This window comes from Strix aluco, chromosome 18 (assembly GCF_031877795.1).
Source record: "Strix aluco isolate bStrAlu1 chromosome 18, bStrAlu1.hap1, whole genome shotgun sequence".
Classification (NCBI taxonomy): domain Eukaryota; kingdom Metazoa; phylum Chordata; class Aves; order Strigiformes; family Strigidae; genus Strix; species Strix aluco.
The window spans coordinates 603,643-626,640 of NC_133948.1; the positions used below are offsets into that span (position 1 = coordinate 603,643).

At 49.7% G+C, this 22,998-nt stretch overlaps 1 protein-coding gene across 1 annotated transcript in view; it reads left to right on the plus strand.

Moving 5' to 3' along the window:
* Positions 1 to 17,786, plus strand: part of MN1 (MN1 proto-oncogene, transcriptional regulator) — a 40,029-nt gene extending 22,243 nt beyond the window's left edge. The window contains exon 2 of the mRNA XM_074843934.1: positions 12,480 to 17,786. Coding sequence (XP_074700035.1) covers positions 12,480 to 12,664 — 185 coding nt within the window. The 3' untranslated portion in view covers positions 12,665 to 17,786. The remainder of the gene's footprint in view (positions 1 to 12,479) is intronic.
* Positions 17,787 to 22,998: the final 5,212 nt, after the last annotated feature.

The window sequence follows — 22,998 nt, forward strand, 5'->3', positions numbered from 1 at the left end:
TCTGTGTCGTAACTTAGGCGAGGCCAAAGGGACCTGACCGTGCCCTGCACTGACGGACCAAGCCAGGGCAGCACAGTTGCGTGTGGGACGGGAATGAGCTGCCACCTCCCATGGGCGAGGTCCCCAGCGACACGCTCTGCTCCCCTGTGCTGGCACTCAGGTGCTGCTTGGCCCTGGCCCCCTCCCTGCTGCCCTGCCCTTGCCGGGGGGGGCCGGTGCTTCGGGGCGTCCCCTCACCGTGTGCCGCAGGGCAGAGCCCACACGGCCGCCAGCATGGTGGGGTGGGCTCGTTGCCATTTTTTCATTTTCCAGGGGTGTTGAGATTGTTGTGGTCATAAATCACATGAGCATATGGCTAGAAAGGGAACACGGGCCCATATTTCAGCTTTGGGTTTGAAGATGAGACTGTCCGGCCTGTGTTGTGCTGGCCCATTTTGTTGATTTACTGACCTGTGAAACTTTAGAGTTAATTTTTTGTTGAGGCAGTGAAAGTCTGACTACCCGTGACTTTCTTGCTTGAACAGCTGTTTGCTCCTGATTCGTTGCTATTCTGAGAATTTCGTGAAGACTCTCCACAGTGATGTGACAATTGGAAGAAAAAGATGAGCTTATATTTTTCTTATCCTAATAGTGGCACTTACAGATGTACCTAAGGAAGCCAGGTTTCTTTGTGTGGTTTTTTTTAAGGTGAATTTCCCTTGCTGCCATTCTTCCGTCACATGGTTGCATATTTCTTCTATCTGATGATCTTTTTTCTTTTCCTTCAGATAGATTTAATTTTAAAACACACTGTTCAAACTAACCCTGGTCCCCCGTCAGATTTATGACCCCCAGCTGAATCACCATACCTTTCTGCTGCTTTATGGGATGTTTCTGAATGTACCAAATCCATTATATGGCAGCAACATTTCCATCTCTTTCTGTAGCCAAAACAAAATTTGGGGTATACCAGAATTTGGGATTTTTCTATAGCAGAAAAGACCTAGCAAGAATTTACCCAGAAAGTGCATTTTGGGTTGATAGCATCAGGTATCAGTCTGATTTGCAAACACTTAAATGTTTTTTAGCAGAGATTTTGACCCTTCTTTGACAAGCTCAGGCTTCCTGACAATTCTGTGTTTCGTAGACTCTTCAGACATGAATTACTGGGGACTCACAAACTGGGATTTTAAACCATTGTTTCTGGAGTGTTGTGCCTCTGCTTTCTGTGCTCCTCAGCACAGAGCGGGCCGAGGGGTGTCTGTCTCTGACCGCGTCTTTGCGGGTGCCTTGATGAGACCCAGCTTTGTTCTGGGGTCTCTGCTCTTGCTTTTCTCTTGCTCTGTGAGTGGTGAAATTGTTCGAGCTCTTTTTGATTTCAGAGGTTGTTTCCCAAGGTCCCCTCATATAAGCTGCTACTTCTGAGACAGCAAACTGCAGCTGGAGGTGTACTAAAGAGGAATGGGATGTATTTCAAGGTAATGCTACAAATAAATGGGATAAAAGACCTAAAGCTCCTGGATGCTGTTCCTGCTCACTTACTGTTAGCCTTTGGTAAACTCCAGTTGTATTTTCACGAATATCCTTGAACTCGCGTGGTTTAACCCAGAGCATTAATGCACGTGATCACCATTTCTTGGTGTGCAAGTGCCTCAGATGCGTGAGGCCCCTGGGAGAGATTGACTTTGCCTGCGGCAGTTTTGTGTTACGGTCTCGTAACTGTGAGTTATAGATCGGACAGAGGCACCTCCCGGAGCTGCAGGGAGAGCTGCGGGGAGCCGGGGGGACGGAGGGGTGGGCAGCCGGAGCACCCTCGATCCCCGGCCCTGGCAGTCAAGCTGGGTGCAGATCTGGCTCGGGGATATGAGCACACGGCTCCTGTTGATTTCTTTGGGAACAAGGCGACTAAACACATGAAATTCTTTGGCCAGTTGTATTCAAGCCTTCGCCTCACAAGAGACTGATAATATTTCAGAGACAAACTCCCTTTTTTACACTTGGCTAACAAGTACTCATTTAATTTGCATCCTGAAACTAAGCGACCACAAACAAAGTTCTTTGGAGGGAATCTTCTTCTTTCATTCTGTTTTCACTTCATTTAAGGAAAATAGAGATTTCCATGTATAATATGCAGGGCTTAAATATCCTACTTATTGTTGTCATTTCTATTTTTTCCCCAGCAATTATGTAGAAGCTCTTGCACAAATCTGACTAGCGAAAGCTGGAATTTACATGTTTCCTCCTCTGTTGCACTCTGCGCATAATCACCATCTATTCATTGCCTTTACAAACCCCATTAATACACCCACTTCCCTTGCCAGTGTGAGTGGGCATTTTCATGCTATTTTTGGAGGCCTGCTCTGCACGCTGAAACTTGCATTAGGCTGAAGGTGATGCTGGGACTTTTGACCTGTGTGTCCTCAAGAAGAAATGAGTGGCAGCAAAACCTACTAAAATGATATGACAGGTTATGGAATGAATTGATGGCTCAAGTAAATATTGCTCTGTTGGGCCCCATCCCCTGGCGAAGAGTCAAGCTGGTGGTGATGGTGCAGCGGCTGACCAGCTTGAGCCATTTTTCAGTATTTAGCACGCATTAAAAGGTTCCATCATAATGGGGAAAACCAACTCAGGGATCGATAAAACCCGGTAGCCTGGGACACAGTCTGTGAAGGCAGCTCTCAGGAGCATGGACCTGTGGTGGCACTTGTGTGGTGCCAGCGGGAGAGGGCAGGTCGGCGAGGCGGTCCCACGCAGGCAGTAGTCACCGTTGATCGGCGTAGCTCCTTGGTAAATGACTAGGTGGCAGTTTAATGCAGAACATTTAAGTTGTGTCTTTTTTCAATTTTGGCCTGTCCTGAAATAATTCTAGACGGTGTCCAGGAACTGGTTTTAGTTAAATGAGGGTGTATTGAACAATTTCATATGACTTCTGTGCAGGCAGAAAATTCCACTTTGGATTTTATGAAAAACCTTTTACTTGCTTGCACATAATGGCTGTTGAGAGATGGATTTCACATGGGCTGGAGTTGTGCATAAAGCTGCCATGTGATAATTTGCGTACATATGAAATAAATTTGAAAGTATTGGGTGCAAAAAGCAGCATTTCCTTACTCATCATGGATGTGTGGGTTGTTACCCTCGGTGAAAATAGGCTCAAAGCATTTAGTTAGTGCAAGTGAGCGATGTACACCAACAGCAGAGAAAACAGGGGATCAGTCAGCCAATATTCACTCCGACCGAGGAGTTCTCCTTTTCACAATGGGTGCTGGGTGCAGAGGTGGGGGCATGGCTGAGACAGCTGCACTCCTTTGGAGGGAGCGTTAGGAGAAGCCGTTTGCAGCCTTCTTCCCAATGCTCTCTGAGTGTAAATCTGATGGAGCTGGCGGGAGGGATTTAACAGTTAGCTCCTTTCCAAGATGAGCAGAAGTGCTCATTTTTTTGTGGGGGGAGAAGGACAGTCCCTGGAAGATAACTGAGAGCTCCCAGAGGATTCACTGGTCTCGGGTGGCAGCGTATGAACATCGGGAGCATTGAGTTGGCTCTGCTGGGATGGGCTGCGGTTGCCAGACTCCTGTTTGTTTTCCCTTGGAAACGTCCAGAAATGGTTTGACTGTTGGTGGCAGTTTGTTTGGTTTGACTTTTAAGGTCAGTTTTCCTCACTTGGGCAGGGTTGTAGCTTCTTGTACTGTTCAGAGCTTAGGAGAGCACGGTGTTGGTGATGGCACTGGGGAGCCCGGCCGGCAGTTCAGAGCTGTGCGGTTGGGTTGGGTTGGGTTGGCTTAGACCATGGTTGAAAGTTTGGCTGTCAGTAACTCAGCTTTCAGTGGCTGTTACACACGAGCTGTGGTTTGCCTACATGGGGCAAGGCAGGACCAGGCTAGCAGAAAACAGCACTAGAGCACTGTAGTCGTGATGGGACCTGGTTTGCAGGAACCATCTTTTATTATGTGAGAACCAAAACTCCGACATCGGCCTCTTTGCAAGGGGGACAGGCAGAACTCCCCTCTGCGGTTTGCGTATTTCGCAGTAAAGCTGGCCTAAGAGTTGATGGGTTAAACTGAAAAGAGGAACTGGAAATAGCCAAAAGAGAGGAAGGATATGAGTTAAAAACAGTCCGTTGTCCCCATGGCTGTCTGGCAGGGCACAGGAGCTGGTGCTGTCCCAAGGTATGGGGCTTCCCCCTCGGACACGGGGCTCCTATTTCTTCTCAGAGAGTCACAGAGCTGGAAAGCAGTAATTTAACAGCAGCTTCCAGAGTGTAGGCAGTTTCACACTTCCCTGCAGAGCCATGCATGTGCTGCTCTCCTGCTGGGCAGTGGGCAGTGAAGTGGGGAACTGTGTGTTCCCCTTTCTTGTCTCCTCCCGGCAGGGCAGAGGAAACGCGTTTTGTGAAGCAGCGATGGCACTCTCCTCATCTACACGTCGTTCATTCTGCGTCTTCAAGGTCATGCGAGGTGTGAGATGACTGCCAACTTTTCCACTGATAGGGTTAGCATTTTTCCTACTTAATGGTGTTTACACCAGTTTCTTCAGACACCGGCATGTGGCTAACAGTCTGAGTTTGTCCTCAAGTGATACCCGCCCCGGGTCGGTGCTGGCGCTGCAGGGTAGGACGTTGCAGTCTGACTGTAACCCTACAGCCCTAACAGCAAACCCTTAACGCTGCCGTGGGTTTGGGCAGCCTCCCTGTCGTGGTGTGCACATCCTTCCATTGCTCCCGGTGAAAACAGGAACACGAAAAGAGGTCAAGGGAGAAAAAAGAAGAATATGTATTCGCAGCAAGCACTCTCTGTCTCCTGTTATCTAAATTCTGTGCAAGCAGCGAGCACCGATGGAGCGCCGTGCCAGCTCTGAGACCACCAAAAGCAAAATAAACATCTTTGCAGCGTGGGCTGATCTATGCTCCCTTTAGAGTTGCAGGCACCTCCAGTTAATCACGCTGTCTGTGGGGGAAGAGGCTTTGAGGGTCAGAGGACGTTGCCAGAGCTGATGGGCTGCTGGCGGGGTGGGCAGCTCTCAGCGTTGAGGGTGGGTGGGCTGTGAGCGAGCGGGGATGGCTGGGCCGGGCTCTGCTGGGTCAGGCCGTGCTGGGCCGGGCCATGCCTTGCCTTCAGGTGAGTGTGTCTTGGTTAGATGCAGCAAAGTCAAACGCTTTAATCCTGGTTCGCAGGATATATTGGTGATGTGGGACAGCGCTCAGTGCCCTGCACACGTTTTTGACTCGAGCCTTCCCTCCTTTGTGAGAACGGCTTCCGCAGTGCAGCTCAGCTGGCTGGGTCTCAGCAGTACATCTGTGGACTGACCAGGCCAAATGACTTCTTAAAATGTTAACAATGAGATGTGGCCGATACCCTGGAGTTGGGGTATCTGCACAGCGCTCCTGGTCAGCAAAGAGGAGAATAGCCGGGTCCCTGTTTCAGCTGTGCTCATTATCACAAGTCCTTGGCATCAGCTGTTCATCTTAACCACAAACTCTTCTTAACATCCTTTAATTTTGTTCATTTTTGGGGGGGTAGCACCTTTACGTATCCTAGGGGCTTTAAAAATTGTGCAGGTAAATGAAGGAGTAAAATGAGAGTAGAGGAAGGTTTCAGCAATGGAGCAGATGGGGCTTGGTGCTGCAGGGTCCAAAGCCAGAGGCAGCCTTTGCCCCCTGGCATAAAATAGAAGAACAGATCCAGTCCAAAGTGGGGTACAGGTTGCTGGAGGTGACGAAGACTGAAAGTGGTGCAAGTTCATGGAGAAAGTGGGTGGCAGGTGCCATGTTTGTGTTTATAAACAAATGCAAAACATGTGCTTGTACTGGGGTCAAGAAAATGCCTTTGTCCAGGATTTTGTCAGCGCTACAGCGGTGTGGGAGGAGATGGCTCATTTGTTTATCCACACAACTGAACTGGTTGTGTTTAAAAATACAATTTTAGGAGTAAATTAATCCGTGGAGACTAGGTCCAGTGTGCAGGGAAACATGAAATGTTTTCAGACCTTATTTTTCTTGAAAACTGAAAAAGATGATTCCATACTGTATACAAATGCAGAGCTATGTGCCTGAACCAATATGTCAAACTGTCATGTGGGAGATTTGGTGAAAAACATCTTGTCCTAAGGGAATAATTTTAAACACTATATGTAGGTTTGCTGCCTCATAAGAGATCATTACTCAAATCTATTCCCTCTTATTGTAGCTTGGCCTCTGCTTAACGGGCGCAGAGTGAACAGAAGCCTATTAACGCATCCTGTAAGGGTGGTTATCAGATGGTAGAGGGGAAACTGATCTCTGATCAGGGAATATAGTGGTTTTGGCCAAATCCTCTGAGTTAGCCTTAACAAGATCAGTAGCAATCCAGGGCCTTCACGCTTGGCTGGCCATCGAGGGCGGCGGTGGCGGGGCCGTGCTGTGCCGGGCGGCCGGACCCTGGGCAGTGGGGCTTTGTCAGAGCCGGTGAGGAAGTGTAAGGGACAAGCCCTGGGGCAAGGAGCCATTCCAGGGATCTTCACCTCCTGTTTGTCACTTCAATCTCGCAGGAACGCTGAAATGTGGGGTGGAACCCATTCCCAACCAGACCCCTACCAGACTGTGACTGCACTCTCCTGCTTGTCACTGCCGCCCGCTCCTTTTGTTGGTGGTGGTTTGGGCAAAAATGAGAGGGATGGCATGAGCAGCACCTGAAGAGCAGCATAAACTCCCGGTGCCTGTGTAGCATCCACGGTTGCCTTGACTACACACCATCCCTCCCTCAATTAATCTCTCATGAGATGATGCACGTCATGTGTGCTAGCATTGCAGGTGAACTCATTTTTAATGGGATTAGCTTGCCTAAAAATTGGGACACATCTGGGTTTGCTTAGTGCTTGGTGGGGTTGTCACAGTTAAGAGAACATGTTTATTTTTAAAAAATGCGTAAGAAGATGCTACATGAGGGAAGAGGCTTTACATAGCAGCTTAACGTGGGCTAAGGAAAAAGAGGGAGTGAGAAGGAAGCTGGAGGGATTGGAAGTGTGTATACATGGTGTCTTCGGGAGTGAGGAGAGTGTCAGGATCTAATCTCACTAGGGAGAAATGTGTTTTTCCTGAGCTGATGTGAAAAAGCAGTCTGTAGAGTGCCTATTGAATTTTTTGGTGGAGCAGAACTCCTCGTCTTCTCCCTGTCTCCCAGCTGCGGGCTACCAAGGCTTCTGGCCAGGCTCCTGTGGTAGTCACCACGCTGCCATGAGTGTTGTGTAAACAAACAAACAGCGACCTTTCATTTTCTGAAGGCATGCATGGCTTTGCAAAGTAGAGCAGAACGAAAGAGCCGCTTCCTAAACGCGCGAGGCCAGAGTAGAGGACGCGGGGCATGGGAGGAAGCCTGGGTGAGTCTTTCCCGGCCTCTGCTTCTGTCTGTTCGCTTGTTTGCTTGGGACGTAACGATTGAAATGTGTTCGTGTGGGTGAAGCCTGCTCAAAAGCTTGATGTGTAGCTTTTACCTAAAAGCAAACTTTAGTATTATTAATTTAAAAAAAAAAATGTGTGCATCTGCCGCTGTAAAGGAGAGCAGCCTGGCGTTCTTGTCCCGACTGCTCGAGACAATCCTTACCATTGCTTTTGTTTGTTGTTGTAACGGATGAATGTTAGCAAACTATTCAGAGAATACTTTGAAATATTTACCTAAAACATACAGTTTGAACTGCAATAAACAAACTTGCTGGAATATTGGCTGAACAGAAGCATGTAAGGGCTGTGAAAGTGGACGGACTTAATTCACTTTCATGTTCCAATGAATGTTTGCAAATATTTCTTTGCCATAGCCACCCAGCTCTTCCAGATGTTGTGGCTGGCTCTTGGAAGTGCCTGTGTGCAAACTGAGCTCATAATATTAATTGAACCTCACGTTAACTTCCAGGGCATTCAGCGATTACTGCAGGAGTTTTCTCTGCCGTGAGCAGTTTTGCGCAGTGGGCTGGGGTACACGGTGCTGGGTTTTCCTTGCCTTTATCTCCCTCTGAACTAGGGAGTGTGGGTTGCTGCTCTGGCAGGATGGTGGTAGGATGGGCCATTATCATCAGGGTAAAAGGCAGAAACAGTTTCCTGTGCTGGAAAGCTGAGCTCGCTCCGTGCAGTCGCTGGCTTTTGGGACCCCCACGACTTGGGTGCTGCTGAGGGATGGGTGCTGAGTGCGCCGGGCGGGGGAGCCCCCACGGTCAGGGGCAGTGCGGTGGCTTTTGCTCTGCAGGTGAGTGTCCTCCCACCCAACACCCGCCAGCACACGCGGGGGTGGCGGAGGCTGTGGCGGCCAGGACGTGTGCTAATGGCAGCTTTTGGGGTGAGGACACTGTCACAGCTGAGCCATTTCCAGACTCCTTTTGGTCTTTGGTCACTTTATCGCTTTGAGTTTCGTGCCCTCCATGTGAACACGCTCTGTGCTTACACAGGATATTTTATCTCTTATCTCTACTTCAGTGTTTGCCGTTTGCAGGCGGCACACGCTGTCCTGCGATTTGGGTACTTTTACTTGCATCTGTCCCAGGTTCTGTTGTGTCATGTCCTTCAGTTTGGAGAGGAAGTCTCCACCCAGACCGTCTCGAGACCTTGGGTATGGAGGACGGCTCTTATTAGAAGGGTGTTGCTTTTATTAATAACACTTACAAATTTCTTGCAGTAGTTGCTAATAGAGGCAGTTGTGCAGTTTAAACATAATTTGTTTGAAAATTCCTTGCTTTCAATTAGGCGTACTTCATGACTGACAGTGATTTATCTGAAACTTGGCAACTGTGAGGCACTGACGTGATGATACCATCTTGCATTACCTGACTAATTTTAACCTGCTGAGCCCCATCAGTCTCTACTAACAATACCCCAGGACTGCGTGCGCTGTGGGAGGCAGGTGCTGGGGCGCTGCTGGTTTGAAGGAGGCAGAGGGACAGCGAGGAAGGCTGGTGAAACAGGTCTGCTGGGAGAGTGTGACTGTTTTGGGCGAGCACCAGGCTGTACCGCGTGCTTAAGAACGTAACTCTCATCAGGTGGATTAGCACAACTTTAGTTTTTTAATACAAAGGGTTTTTTCAGAAAAGCATCATAGCTTTGTCAAGGCAGAAACATTGGGAAAAAGTAAATTGCACTGAATATTTCCCTCCAGATTGGCTTTGAGAACACTTGTGCCAATGCAGGCCTTACTGCAAGCTCTCATCCTCTTTTTGTTTTGGATTTGAATGTATCATTTTCTGTGCTCTTTAACAATAGACCAAGGGAGCTTGAGCTCCCACGCGGCGGTGTTGGGTTAGGCATCCTGTGGACAGTGGCAAACTCAGGATCAGCTTCTGCTCACCTTGTTTACTTGGGTTTTCCTCTGAGGCCAAAAAATCCTGTTCATCACTCCGGGATAGATTTTGCATCGATTCCTTTGTCAGGTGCTTGTTTATGAATTTTATCCACAGCAAACGTTTTAGAAGGAATTTGCTGATTTACAAGCAACTAAGCCTGATTTTTCATTCTTTAGATGCTTGTGGTGTATGAACGTCCTCACTTAATCGGTGGAGGACCTGGTCCCGGCTGGTGTCGGTGGTGTCTGCACGGCCAATGCAGACGTCGGTGCCGGCGCAGCGGAGCCCCAGCTCTGCTCCGGCCGGGCGCCGTGTCCCGCTCTGGGGATGTGCTGTCTCTGCCGCTTCTGTCGGTGTCCTCGGCCAAGCGGCTGCTCTCCTGGGGCCCTGCAGCGAACGCTCCTTGCAGAAACACCGCCGAGATCCCTGGGCCCCTCCTGACAGCAGATCAGCAGTGGGACTTTTTCCTCTTTCTCTGCAGCAGAGGAAGAAAGCTGCTGTCACAAAGACTAATCTCAAGGCGCTGGCTTTTCCGGTACCGAGACCAGCATGTCCTGTACATTCAGGGAGACCTAAGAATAAAAAATACTGGGTACTGTGTGCATTGTAAGGGATGTGAACAAGTACAAATAAGAAAAACGTTTCCCTTTCTCAATTCTCTGCACAATCCCATCGGAGTTTTAAATATCTTATAAACCAAAAGTTACTCAGGTATATTTGCATTTAGGATAGTAAGTTTAAATTGAACACTTCATCAAATAGTGTTTATTCAGGGAGTCTTTTTTTTTGCCCTGTGATTTTCCTGAAGTGGCACCACGATGTCAGCTTGGGATTCACTGGTCGGCGCTACCGCAGCCAGTAGCCCAGTGTCGGTGGCGCCGCCCGTACCGTTCCCTGCCCTGTGTGACCAGCTCTGCAGTGCAGATGTGTCCCTCGTGTCGAGGGCCGAGGTGGAAACGCTCCCCCGGGGAGGTAAAACCGCTGTTACTCTGCAGAGGCAGGCGCAGACTGTGCAGGGGAGGGAGAGGGGCTGGGGTGTGATGGGGCTCGGGGGGACAGAGGGAAGAGTAAAAGCTCCCCGCGACGGAGCAAAGCCAGGCTGTGCTAACGCCGCCTCTGCCTGCCAGAACTCTGCGTTTGGGTATTACACGGCCAACTCTGTGCTTCAGCTCAGCTCCTCGGTGCTGCTTATTTATCAAAACTGACTGAAAAAGCCTAACGCCAACTACAGGCGACTGTAATCCACTTTGGAGTTCAGAGAACGTGAGCGTCTTTGACCTGCCAGTGTTGGATTCTTTACTGGAGCAGCGGCTGCGCTGGGCTGAGGTGTGTAATGCGGCTTTGTGTTGATTTTGCACATGGTTGCACTAATGCAGCGTGTGGCTGAGCAGGCAGCAGCACTGCTCGGGAGCCCCTTCCTTCTCCCGTTGCTTATAGCATCCTGTCCCCAGGTTCTAATTAGTTTCTCTGTATGGTGTTGATACTGTTTTGAATACGAGCATCCCATAATCGAGCATTAAAAGCATTTTCCAGTTTAAACCAGGGACTTCCAGACTAGTTTAAGATTATTTTTTAATACCGCTGTGATCGTGTAACAGGCTTTTCAGTTCCTGTTTTGTGTCTGTAGTGGCTGGTTAAGTGAAACAAATACAACTTGCTCCATGCAGTGTGGTAAACCCGCCCCGCTCAGCTTTGTGGGGCATGAGGAAGACGGTGTGAAGGACGCTCTTAAGGAGGTTAAACATTCACAGCCATTTTCTGGCATATTTGGCACGCTGCTGCATCACCCGCAGCCCTGCGCCATGGGAAGTCCCAGGGTCTATCAGAGAAATTACGGTCCCTGCATTTGCTAGTGCTGCAGCGGCTCTGCTCTTACCTCTGCTGGGTGAACATGAACGAAATGGTGGATGAGGGGAACTGCAGGCTGCCTGTCAAGATATTGTTGGCTTTTTTGTCTTGCCTTGCACCCTTCTTCTATTTGCTCACTGTTTTTATCCCACAAAAGCCCTCCTTCCGGGGTTGGGGGCTGTCTCCATTGGCTCGGACGTCCTCCCTGGCCGAAGCAGTGACGTTCGGGGTGTTCCTGGGGCTGCCTCAGCTCCCAGAGGGTTTTCTGTGTCCTGGGCTGGCTCCTCCTGGGGCGAGGGGGACGAGCCCCAGCCTGCGCTGGGCTGCCCAGCCCTGCCGGGGCGGACGCCGGCCGCTGCCTCGGTGTTTCAGAGGGTCTCTGAGAAGGAAGGACCCCATGGAGGGGCTGCCAAGGTCGTGGGGATTTACAGGGGGAGGGATAAAGTTGGGGGGGGGTTGTCTTTGGGCTTTTTTTGGTGATTTGACTAAGAGCAGTGAAGAACTAAAGAGGTGATTGATTTCAGAGACGAGTAAGGTGATGAAAGAAAGATGTCCCTGGCTGTGTCGGGCAGGGAGAGGGCACACGCACCAAGGCACATCTTGAAGATGAGAAAAATACATTTGCAACAGAGAAGATTACTTGAAAGTATTAAGAATGGAAGCGAGGAAAAATAATGAAGTGACAGTGGGAACGAGTCATGAGTACATGGTAGTATAGTTTGGAAGGAACAATTTTAGTTAAGTCTTTGTATTAACTGGAAAATCCAGAGGGAAAAGACCTGGGACATTGTTTAGGATGTTTCAGTTAAATTCTTTCATTTCTGTGATTAACAGAAACTAATGGTAGCTAAAGATCATACAAAGTCCTAAAATGAAGAAACTCTAAGAAATATGTTATCGTGGTGCTTCATTAAAAGAGGTGACCAGGGAGGCCTGTGCCTGTAAGAGATGGACAGTGGGAATGACCTGGAGGACACGGAGGGTTCGGGGCTGGTTTCCTTCTTGGGGAAGTTTCATCGATTTCAGATAGCGGAGGGTGCGCAGGGAGTGCTGCAACCCAGGACACACATAGTCAGTCGTGTATACATCCCCAGCATTCAGATGAATTGCTGGTTTACTGTGAAACAAGTGCATGTGGAAGAACGTTTTTGGTGTTTTTCTGGCACAGTGAAAAATCAGCCGGCAAGGCGCTCGGTGGGGTGGGAAGAGGGAGCTGAGCCGGAGGCGGGCACAGGAGCCGGGGCACAGGGGCAGGGGCGCGGGGCCGTGCCAGGTGCTGGGGTTGTGCTGCACGAGGCGGTGGGGTGGCACTGCGCGGTTCTCCTAACGCTCTCTCTGTGAACCCTTTCCAGCCCACGACCTTCCCCCGAGCAAGACCTCGGCGGCGGCGCAGACGGGCAGCCACCTGCAGTGCCTCTCAGTCCACTGCACGGACGACGTGGGCGAGGCGAAGGGCCGGACTGCGGTGCCGACGTGGAGGTCCCTGCACTCGGACATCTCCAACAGATTTGGGACTTTTGTGGCCGCCCTGACTTGAACAAAAGAAATTATTTTTTTTCTCTTTTTAATTTCAAAGGGCCGCTACTGCTAGGTGGACTATTTTTCTAGGTTGGTACCTGCTTAGTGGCATATGGACTGGAAAGGGTTAATTTAAAGTAAACCTCAACTTTTTTTTAATCTTCTGCCACAGTATGTTACCAGTGTTAACCCTTCTGCAGTTAGCACACTTTTGCTTAAGATTTTCCTGCTAGACCACTTTTTCCCATTATTCTGTAACCTTGGCATACATTTATAGATGAGGCCTTTTCCTTTTTCATCTCAGCGTATGTCCAAGTCACGTATGTCATAATAAGACAAAGATCCTCCTCCTCCTTTTCTTCCTCATTTGCTTTGTTTTTCCTTTTTTGTTTTGCTTTGTTCAGTGCTTATTACAATGGTGATCCTGAAGAACAGCAGTTCAGGAATAAACGCCGGTTAAAGTGAAATGGTCATCATTATATTATATATTATATTGACACCCAGCTTTTGCCAGTCACGTACAAACCAAACAGTTAATGCTCTGTTGAATATTCAGGCAACGAGCCTGCCCTTTCTGAGAAAATGATGTTCTGTTATTAATAACGTTCAGCCTCGCTTGCTCTCCGCCTCCCCCTGCGAGGCGAGGACGCTGGTTCCTGTGTTTACCCTGGTGAAGCCCAGAGACGGGGCTCTGTCATGAACGGGCTGGTTCAGGCACAGCCGGGGAAGGTAGAGAGAAGTTTTTCTAAATAAGTCTAACAGGAAGTTTACTTAATAATTAAGAGTCATTATCTCCTCCACCAAACGCCCAGGCTCCCCCCTGTGCTCGCGAGGAGGAGCGGGGGATGCTCCCCAGCGTGGCCGCAGCCTCCTGCTCCTGGTGATGCTCCCACGGTTCCCACTTTATCACCGCTGGAGAGAACCAGCCCCCCGAGCCGTCGCAGCCCCCCTGCGTGGGCTGGGCTGGGCTGGGCCCGCCGCCAGCTGTGGCTGCTGTCCCCAGAGCCCTGCCAGCCGCCACTGCCCATTTTTTGCCCCTTTATAGCTGAAGGAAGATGCTGTCGGTCAGACGCGGGCTCCAGCGTCCCATGCGCTTGTCTGCAGGGTGCCCCAGGTTGGGGGATGGCCCAGACAGGGGGGCGCAGGGGGCTGTACGTCCCGGGTCAGTGTTTCCTAATGTGCCAGGGCAGGGAGACCCCACGTTAGACCCCCCCCGAACTCATTTGAGGCCCCGTTTTTGCCACGCATTGAAGAGCAGAGTTACTGGATGCACACAATAAAAGGAAAACCATACTTTCCTGCTTGTGATAGATAATACTCGTTTGAGAAGAAAGTTGGAAGCAAACCAGATAAAAACATGACTGACACGATGATCCGACACTCCTGTGGTTTTACGTAATGCTGTCCATTATTTGTGTATCCTCTGTGTACAGGGGTGTGAGCCGTCCCACCCTGCTCAGGCCAGCTCGCTTCCCTCTGCTCCCTGAAGCTTAATAACATCACCAGAGATTTAGGTTTTAGCTGTGAAATAAAGGTTGGCCTCTCTAGGGTTACTTTTTACTTCTGTCATGAATTCACAAAATGTGTCCCTCCTCAAGGGAAGGAGTTTGAATACTGCTTTGTATTTTATCTTCGATGATTGTGCTGGGCCTTGAATTATTTTGAAGTAATGTTCTCAGTAGACACCAATGGAGAGGAAACTCTGCCTAAAATGCCAATGGCACGGGGTGGTCTGAAATCCTCACTTGGTCATACATGGCTTCAGAGAGACTCACAGTGTTTGGAAATGTTAGTTGAATGTGCTCTTATTAACCATGCATGGATTGATTTCCTCTTATGGGTCTGGTCAGTGACTTGACTTTGGATAAATTTGGATAGTTTTGAACGTTGATTTTCAATATTTTGTTCTACTGAAGCCGGAGCTGCCATGAGGATGAGGATTTTTGCCCATCCTGGAGCAATTGGCTGTGGAGCTGCCTCATGCCTGCTTGGTTTGGAACAGAAGGATGGGATGTTTCGTACCTTCTGTAGGTGTGTGTGCTACCTGAATAAACATCACCATCCCCAGGAAGGTATCTCCTGGTAGAATAATAATTGTCAGCCCCCATTCTGAAGATGCCTCTTTGCCTTTTCTTTAAGTCCCGGTTCACCCAAATTTGTGATTTATCTTTAAATTCAGCCTAGCAGAGCACCTGGGGGCTGCTGGGCTGAGGGGGGTCTGTGTCTGGGGGGGGTGGGGGGGGGCACAGCTCCTGCCCCTTCCATCTGGGTGGGTCTTGGGGTAACCCTAGTGAAACACATGCCCTGACACAGGATACCGTGTCTGGGCACTTAGAGATGAAAATTTAGGAAGAGTTCATGGCCTGGTGGCATTCCTGTACCAGAGTGCAGCCCTCATGGCTTACCTCTTTGTTTTTGGTTTTTCATGCTGCATTGAGGAGAACAGGTTTTTCAGGCTTCCTGAGGTCAGGGATGCACACCCTGTGCTACCAGGAAGAGACCTTTCAGTGAACGCTGCATCAGACGTCCCAGATCATCGCTTTTAAAGATAAATCCTCCTTTAAGTAGAAAGGTGGTGACTCAGTTGGTCTTGCCCACCCTTTTCTTCTGGTTTGCTCTCTGCTGTTTGTGCGTCGCTCCTGGAGTTGTTCTCATCCACTTGGGACTTGCTTTTTCACTTGCTCATAGAAACAGAAAGTCGAAGTAATTCCTTGAAAACCAATGGAATCCCAACAGTTTTAAATGCCATGAAATGAGGGGGCCGGGCTGTACTGAAGCCAGGGGACGTGTCCTCAGCAGTGGTGGGGAGCTGCAGCCATTGCTGGGGCTGCTCCCACCTGGCCCCAAGGTGGGTGCAGTGGCAGGACGGGATTTTTAGGTATCGAGGAGTTAAAAACAGTGGTTGCCTGGCTTCTGGGCCTTGTTGTCCATGTAGCTTTGCTGAATAATATGGTCACAGGCAATCCCTTTGCTAACCTCCTATCCATTCGATCTTGCTTAATTTAAGTGACATCATCAACTGAGCAGAAGGAGACGTTGCGAGCTCTACTCGGGGCAGCTGTTAGCAATGCCAGGACCAGCCCGCGCTTTTATGGTTTCTTTGCTTTTTGCCAAAGATCAGAACAGGAATGGTATATGTGACTGACCAGGAGAAGCATCACTTCATGCTCATCACCTGGTGTGTTTGGTACTGACAGCGTATGCAGAAGGCTAGAGCTTTGTCGCAAAGCTTGTGTTGCCTGCAGTAATTTCATTGTACTCATCTTCTCCATTAATTTGACACTGAATGCACTGATTATTTTTTAACGTAGATAAAATACCAGCATAGCCCTATGTGGTAAGAACTGAAATGATTTGATTTTCTGAATAAAAATAATTCCAGCTGAAGCATGTTTGAGAGCTGTAGGTAAAAGCCTGTTGTACAAGAGGTAAGTTGCACTCATTGTGGAGAAGGAAACTGAGGCACGGGCAGCGTCACCCCGAGCGGGGTCAAAGGCACGTCGGTGGCAGAGCTGAGCTGTCCCCGAGGCCTGAGCTCTGCTCGCAGCCCTTGTTGCTGAGCTGCACGGCTCAAGGCTCGCTTCCTTCGGAGGGTGAGCTGGTGCCCCAGAGGGTGAAATGTTATGAGCTATGTGTTCCCCGAATGACCGGGCAAAGCCAGAATAAGGTGAACTTCGCCCCTGCTTGTCCTACAGGGCTTCCGAGGGGGGACGTTATACCGTGGTGAGTGTGCCGTTAAGAGGTGCACAATCTTTGCTGTATATTGTGAACAGCAGCCGCATTGCAGCTTCGCCGGGTGTTTTCGGCTCTCGCAGGCAGCCCCGTGCCCCAGGTGCCAGGTGAGGGGGAGCCTGGCTGACACCGACCTCCTGGCCCAGCTCACTGGCTCCCTTTGTAGCTGTTAAAAGAAACTGTGCTTGGTCTTCAAGTCAAAATGTAGTAGCAAAGTGAGCAAAATCTCTCTTGCATTTAACTTGGGAGGAGTGATAAAACATTTCTTTGCCAAAAAAAGGAAAGAATAGGCCTTATTTATTAAATACTCTTGCGAATTTTCTCCAGATCACTTTTCCCTAGGGTTACTAGTTCTCTGCTATTCTAGCTCGGTTGTTAGAGCATCAGTGAGAGAGGGTTTAGACTCATTTTTATTTAGTTATGGTGACTTTCATCAAATAGGTAAGGATTTCATTGTGTGGTTAGGGTGGAAGGGAATGAGCATCAGAAATCTGTCATCTGGGTCGTTGAGGGAACTGTTTCAGAGACTGTATGTCTAGGCGGTCACTCCGAGGCTGGCTGGCCTTCCCAAACCAGGGGCGGTGTCGGGCTTCCAGGCACCACCAGGAAGGCAAAACGTTCACAGCTTTCGCGGGGAGGGAAGGGGTAAGGCAAGCGCAGGTCAGTGCGACGGGCCGGCTGCTGGGAGGGCGGGAGGACGTGGGGGGGTGGGGAACGCAGACAGAAACAAAACTGGTAAATTTTGATTATTTTTGTTAAGCTGCAGTGTAAGGTTTTCTCAACTACTAGATTCACAGCTGTTCAATGGATGGTGTGTAAGAGCATAACCCATTTTTATAGAATTGTTTCTCCTTTATTGCTTAAGGCTAATGGAGGAAATAGTCTAATTTTGTCTTAGAAATTCTCTATTAAAATTGTTGGTTTGAGTCCATCCGCTCATAGATTCTGACTGATGAAACTGCAGGCTGTGATTTCCGGCAGTTATAACTTTATCACTATTCACTACCCAAGAATATTACAGCTTTAAAACAGCCTTAAGCAAAAGGATGTTATTTCTTTGTACTAAATTTGGTTCATGGAAAAGAAAAAAAATTCAAAACACTGGTAATCCGTACTGCATAGCAAACTCTTCTGAAAAATGTTATTGCACATGTAAAATATGAAAACTTGACTCTGCTGTGTGTTAGGCAATCCTGTAATCCTTTTTTTTTTTTTTTTTTGATTCTTGTTAAATTCATTTCTTAAATGCTTGGTTGGAAGACTGTGACAATAGCTCATGAAATTGAGTGTTATTTTTCTTTCTTTTTTTTAAATATGTAAAGTGCAGTCTTCTGTATTCATGCATATTGTACATATCTGTATATGTTTTACTGAGCAACTAAATAACAATAAATATGATGTTAATGGTGGCTATTGTATATTTCATACCATGTTTGTTAATTTTTGTAGCAAGTCCTTTTCCCCCTAAGATGTGAAGAAGCAAAACGATGCTCTCCATGTACAGGTAAGCCCGGGGCCTCGTGAGGATCGGGACAGATTTTGCCGGTTGTCTGGGGAACTCCTCACCCACAACGGGCTTCCCCGCTGCCAGGGCTGTGGCGCGGAGCCGGGTGGCTCGGGGCAGGCCTGGGGACGCGGTTTGTTCCTGGCACTCCTCGGCTCTGCTGGTTCCCGGGGAGGCAGCCCCGCAGCCAGAGCCAGCCCCTCGCCCCCGGTTCCGACAGGGACCGACACGGAGATCGCCAAGGTTGGAGCTAAGCGGAGCGATCGGAAACATCTTCTTAGTGAAGTCATTTCTCCTCTGCTATCACAGGCAGCACACCCATGAGGTTTGCTGAGCCACCCCGTCTGCAGTAAACGGGGCTTGGGGAGGAAAGACAAACCCCCCCGGGAGCAGCAGCGCGTCTGAATTTGGAGGAGGCTCCTTCCCGGGCTCGGGGGATCCCTGGTACAAGAGGAGGTTCCTCCTGCCCTTGTTGTAAGCCAGAGTGCTGGATCTGCCACAGAACTTCTGGCAAGATTTTTGAGCTGAATTCTATGAATAAGAAGTAAACAGGTTAGAGCTCTTAACGAAGATTCTTAAAAACCCCTTCATCTCTGTTACTCCAATTTCAAACTCTTACTCCTTTCATGTTCCTGCGAGTTTTCCAAGGAGAAATGTCGCAGGGTATTTTCCAAAGCAAAAAAAGCGCAATAGCCCAGGCAACGTTCAAACACGTTGTTTTTGAACTGACGAAACAACCCTCCGTATCTTTCACATGCGGGAAGCACAGAAGCGCTGCTCAGCCTCACGTGTTTTTCCCATCTGTTCGGCGTGCGCTGAGGTGCGGGAAGCTGCGCGGCGCTCGCGGCGCTGCATCGCCCCTGCCGGGGTGCAGGGCAGCGGGGTGAGCCGCGGCGCCTCCCCGTGCTGCACCCGCCTCCGCCAGCACTTCTGTGAGCTCAGCTGGGAACTTCACAGGTAACGCACTGAAAGGTAAATAAAGTACCCAGACACTGTATTCCATCTGATCCCTCTGTATATTTTTGCAACGTTGAAAGCACAAATGGAGAAATGAAACTTTTGAGAGCCGTTTCAAGTCCGTTGAGGGAGAAAGCTTTGCTTAATTTTCAAGCCATGCTTTTAATACTCCTGAAGGGACAAAACTATGGAAGAGAAGCGTAATCTCTGAGCTCACCTCGTTATGTCAGCTGGGTATAGAGGTAGCAGACAGAAATTTGTTAACTTTGGCTATAAAAAGCTGTTTTGTTTTGACACATTCTCTCTTATTAAATCTGGTAATTATATGTTAGATACTTTGTAACTCTAGCTTTAAAAGTAAATAACTTCTTTACTTTTTTGTGTATGCAACCCTTCTGAGAAATAAATCTATTTTCACAGCTTTTTGCTCCTTGCTGTGTAAGTAGTGTGCATGTTTTTCCCCAACTTTCAGCTCAAAGCCATTGAAATTATTGAAATGACTTTTCCGGTATCGGTGGTTTTTAAGCTTGGACTTCTTTTTGATCCTGAGAGAGAAATACAAGCAGCATTTGTGGCAGCTGTGCAGTGTCTTCTTCACAGTGGAAACCCACAGAAGATGAGACCTTCCCCTCTCCGCCGGTGCCCTGCGGGCCCGGGGCCTGGCGCAGCAGCCGGGAGCTCCTGGTGTTCCGCATTCCCGCTGCTGGCTCCCACCCCTCCTCCAGCCCGTCCCCAGAGACGCTTGCGGCATGGTGACCCCTGGGAGGCCCCTCTCAGCTGCGGGGGATTTCAGATGTTCGGTGCAGCTTCAGTCGGGCTTTGCCCAAACCTGGGATTCTCCAGGCTGCCCTGCTCGCCGCGCTGTGCCCTCTCCCTGTTCTCTGGTCACCTCTGGCTCTGGAGCGTGTCCGGAGGGGACGGGCCCTCGTGGCTGGAGCCACCTTGGTGCTGCCCGGCACCCTGGTGTCACAGCATGGCTCCTTTTACTGCGTTGGCTGTTCCAGTAAAGCTGGCCATCAGCTCTGTTAATAGTTGGGTTCACGCGGCTCCTCTGGTGCGCGATGGCGGTGTCCCAACAGCCAGATTTTCTGTGCAAAGGCTCCTTTCGCTCCTGCCAGCAGCCGGAGCTGCCCCTCCTGCACCAGCTCCTGGCTCCGAGGAGCCGGTGGGAGCTCGCAGTTCGCTGTGCATCACGTTAACAGATGAAAATAAACGGACTGATCTTTGATTTCCTACTCTTTGTGCTGCCTTCCCTTGTCGTCTGGTAATGTTCGTGACCTCTGGTGCTGCTGGCACGGAGCTTGCTTACCCTGAACACTTGCCTTCGTCCCGGTGCTCTGTGCTCAGAGGCGCATTTCTGGTCTGTGTCAGTGTTAAGCAGGGATTATAGTTTATTAACTAAAGAAAAGCAAGGAGTTGGTCAGAGAGCTTTTATAGTTCTTGCTCCCCTAATCGTTGTTCCCTGTGCCCTGAGACTGTGCTGAGAGTTGAAATCTGGCTGTAGCCGTGTCTCTTTTCCCAAGCCATTTAACTGATTTAATTATGTCCTTTGAGTTATTTTCTGCACGAGGCTTAGGCATTCCTGTCACGGAGGAGACCCTATAAATATGTATTGTATGTCCAGAAGTCAGGGATCCATCGGCAGCACAGCTGGATCCCGTGTCCCGAGATCTGCCCGGCCCCTCCGCCGTGCCAACGCCGGGACACGGAGCAGCCATGAGCATCTGGGCAGCTCTGCCCTGGCGTCGCGGCGTTCCACGGGGTGGCTGCGGGCGCGGTGGAGCGCTGGGCACGGCTCTCAGATGGCTTTGGGCATTACAAGCCGTTTGCCCACGGAGCCTCCCTGCCCACCCTCTCAGCAGGAACACATGTGTCCAAGCTGGGGCAGAGCCGCGTGCGGCAAAGGTGGACAGAAACACTGCTTGTGGGCTTCTGTGTGTGACTCCAGAGTCCTTTAAACCCCCTTTTCCCGCGTGGTTGGCTGTGCTAGCTGCTTACAGACTGCTGCTGCTCTTACAGGAGCATGGCAGACGGCATCGTTTTCCCCACAAACCAAAGTGAATAAACACGGGAATGAAAATTTGGGTCAACAACATCCTTTTGGCTGAGAAACTTGTTAGAAAATGGAATTATGATGGGTTTCTTTTAATATTAATTGAGTATTTCCAAAAGTCTCCAGGCTACATGCCTGAAGCGGTTACTTTCCTGATTGGTGGCCAGAGGTTGTAGCCTCCCCAGCAGTTTTAGATTTATGGCCAATAACATCACACATACTTTGCTTGTAAAATGTCTGAAAACTCTTTGCTCAGGTGAACTCCATAACGCTGTGCCTGCTGGGTGGAGGTGTAAATAGAGGTGATAGCTGTTCTGAGCTCTCCTTCTTTCCGAGACGTTGCCAGAGCTTATTAATGATAGTGCAGAAAGTGGAGGTGACAAGACCTGAAGAAAATCATTTAGGTCATCTTTGGTTAATTAGTGCAGGATTGCTCCCTGTCCTCTAATTCCCAGAGCTCTGACCAGCACAACGAAAATTGACAGAGCAGTGGGGGGGTCTTAACCTTTTAGTTACAAAAAATCAACCAACCAACCAACTCTTTATCCCCAGCTGTGGAGTGGGGATAGTGTTGGAGGTGAGGGAAGGGGAGAAGCGCCTGCCAGCCGCACGGGTGGTGTTGGAGTTACACCACCTTTTCCTACCGCTTGCAGGCAGCGGCGGGTCTGTGCCTCCGCAGAGCCCATGCAGGGGGTGCACAGGGGAGCTCCCCACGGAGCCCCACCAGCCTCCGTCCCCGGGACGGATGCAGGAGGTGGGAACAGGGGCTCCTTCACCTGCCCACTTGGCCTTGGCCACATGGCCACTGTGAGGCCTCTAAGCCCTCGCTTGGACTCATTATTTCTTGTTGGATTGTGCTTATATCCCCACCTGTAAAACTGCACAAGGGGAAAACTGTGAGCCCTGGTTAATGTTTGCTGTGTCCTTCTAATGTTATTAGTCCACAGATAAAGAAGCTGTTGAAATGTCACCCCAAATTTGATGTTAAAACATTGATTTCAGCCTCCTTCTTGAAGAAGGCTGAAAAGTTTGGTGCTATGAGGGCTCATGTCCCGCTGAAACATCCTCGAGGGTTTGTAATGCAGCGGGGTTAACTGGTAGAGAATATTCAGTGCTGGGCTTCAGGAGGTGGGAACTTTTCTCAATTTCCTTTTATCCTCTGCAAAATGCCCCTCTCTCCCTTCCCCCCTTATCCCCCCCACCCCCTTTTCTCTTTATAAAGCTGGAATTCTTCCAGACTCTGCTCTGGGCTTGCAAGAAAACTTTACTGTGTAAATTTGCTCTTTGTGTTGGGAGTCCTTTGTTTAAACAGCATTGTGAGCTTGCTGGGGAGGGATGGAGAGAGGGGGAGCTGGGAGGAAGAATTTGAAAAGCCCTGACCCCTGATGAATAAAATCCAGCACATTAACACATTCTTCAATAAATTCATGATTGCAGATAAGGTGGGAGTCCCCAGGGCCGGGCTTTTCATTAACCCCCTGCTGACTAACCCAAACAGACGCAGTGTTTTGTTAGCGGGCTAGGACAAGCAGAGCCCTTTTGTGGCGGAGGGGCCGAGCGCGCATGGGGAGATCTCCTATAGGAAACCAGGTTACAAAATGGGACTCTATTTCAGAACAAACTCCTTTTGGTTAGTTTGATGAGATTACAGAAGGGAAAAGGCTTTAACAAGGGGCTTATTGAAGCTAAGTAACCGTTCTGAATACAGTGAGGACCAGGGCAGAAAACATATGATTCCCAAGTAAATAGGCGTCTCTACAGTATGGCTAAAACAACAAAGCTGGACATGCTCGGCGTGGGTACTATGGGGCGTGCGGGGATGCTTGGAGGTGTGAACACATGCGGGACCCTTGTGATAACCTGTGCGGGGCACCAGGCGGGCGGCCAGCGCTGCCACAGCACCGACACATCCCTCCCCGCCGCGTCGCATCCCGCAGAGCGGAGTTCGCTCCTTCGCAAGGGGCCGTTTAACCTCGGGCAGACTCCGAGCTGCGCGGGCGCTGCTCCGACGCTGCGTGTGCGCGTGGCAGAGAGGGGCCGGCGGGGTTTGCGCTCTCTGTGCCGCCTCCCGCACGCACAGGCCTCGGCGTCGCTGCAAGCATGGCGC